At 63.1% G+C, this 812-nt stretch overlaps 1 protein-coding gene across 1 annotated transcript in view; it reads right to left on the minus strand.

Moving 5' to 3' along the window:
• The window catches only part of GUK1 (guanylate kinase 1), a 10,930-nt gene extending 10,869 nt beyond the window's left edge, over nt 1-61 (minus strand). Inside the window, exon 1 of the mRNA XM_008590391.1 lies at nt 1-61. Coding sequence (XP_008588613.1) covers nt 1-61 — 61 coding nt within the window.
• Between the last annotated feature and the right edge of the window lie 751 nt (nt 62-812).

The raw sequence follows: 812 nt of genomic DNA on the forward strand, positions 1-812 counted from the left end.
CTTCCGCAGGGGCCCGGCCCAGGGCGGCCGCCGCCAGCCCGGCCAGCGGGCGCCGCAGCATCGGCAGCCACCGTCGCCGCCTGCTTACGTCACAGAGCCCGCGGCCGCCACCGGAGGCCTACGTCACCAGCCGCGCCGGTCGCCTCACTCGTACGTCACGGCGCCTGCCTCCGCCGGCCTCGTCTCTCCGGGCCAGCCGAGAAGTATGTTGGTGCCGCGTCGGCCCCGCCTCCGCCCCCGCCCTGGGGACATACTCATCGCCTCGTCGGCTACACCCGACCCGACCTCACCCCGCCCCACAGAGACGCGGGTCACTGTCGCGCCGGCCCCGCCCCACAATGACGTACATCACCTCTGAGCCCGCCCCGCCCCACAGTGCCCTGCGTCACCGCTGCGCCCGCTCCGCCCCACAGGAAAGTATAGATGTTCCTGGACTTGCGGTGGGCGGGCTCGTGTCACTGTTAATCCATTATAAGTTGTATGGTAAGTCAAAAACGCACTCAGTGTACCCAACCTCCCGAACGTCCTAGCTTAGCCTAGCCGACCTGACACGTGCTGGGAACACTTCCACTGGCCTAAGGTTGGGCACAGTCATCCAACATAATACAGTGTGGAAGAGCTCAGTAATCTATAGAATACTGTACTGAAAGCAAAAAACGACGGTCGTGTGGGTAGCGCATGGAATGCGTACCGCTTTCGCACCACATAAAGAAGAAAAATCCTAAATGGAACCATCATTAAGTCAGGGACCGTCTGCACCTCAGGGCCCTGCCGTACCCACCTCCATCTGCAGGGACACAGGTCATCGCTGG

The sequence above is a fragment of the Galeopterus variegatus genome, unplaced genomic scaffold (genome assembly GCF_000696425.1).
Source record: "Galeopterus variegatus unplaced genomic scaffold, G_variegatus-3.0.2 Scaffold6061, whole genome shotgun sequence".
Classification (NCBI taxonomy): domain Eukaryota; kingdom Metazoa; phylum Chordata; class Mammalia; order Dermoptera; family Cynocephalidae; genus Galeopterus; species Galeopterus variegatus.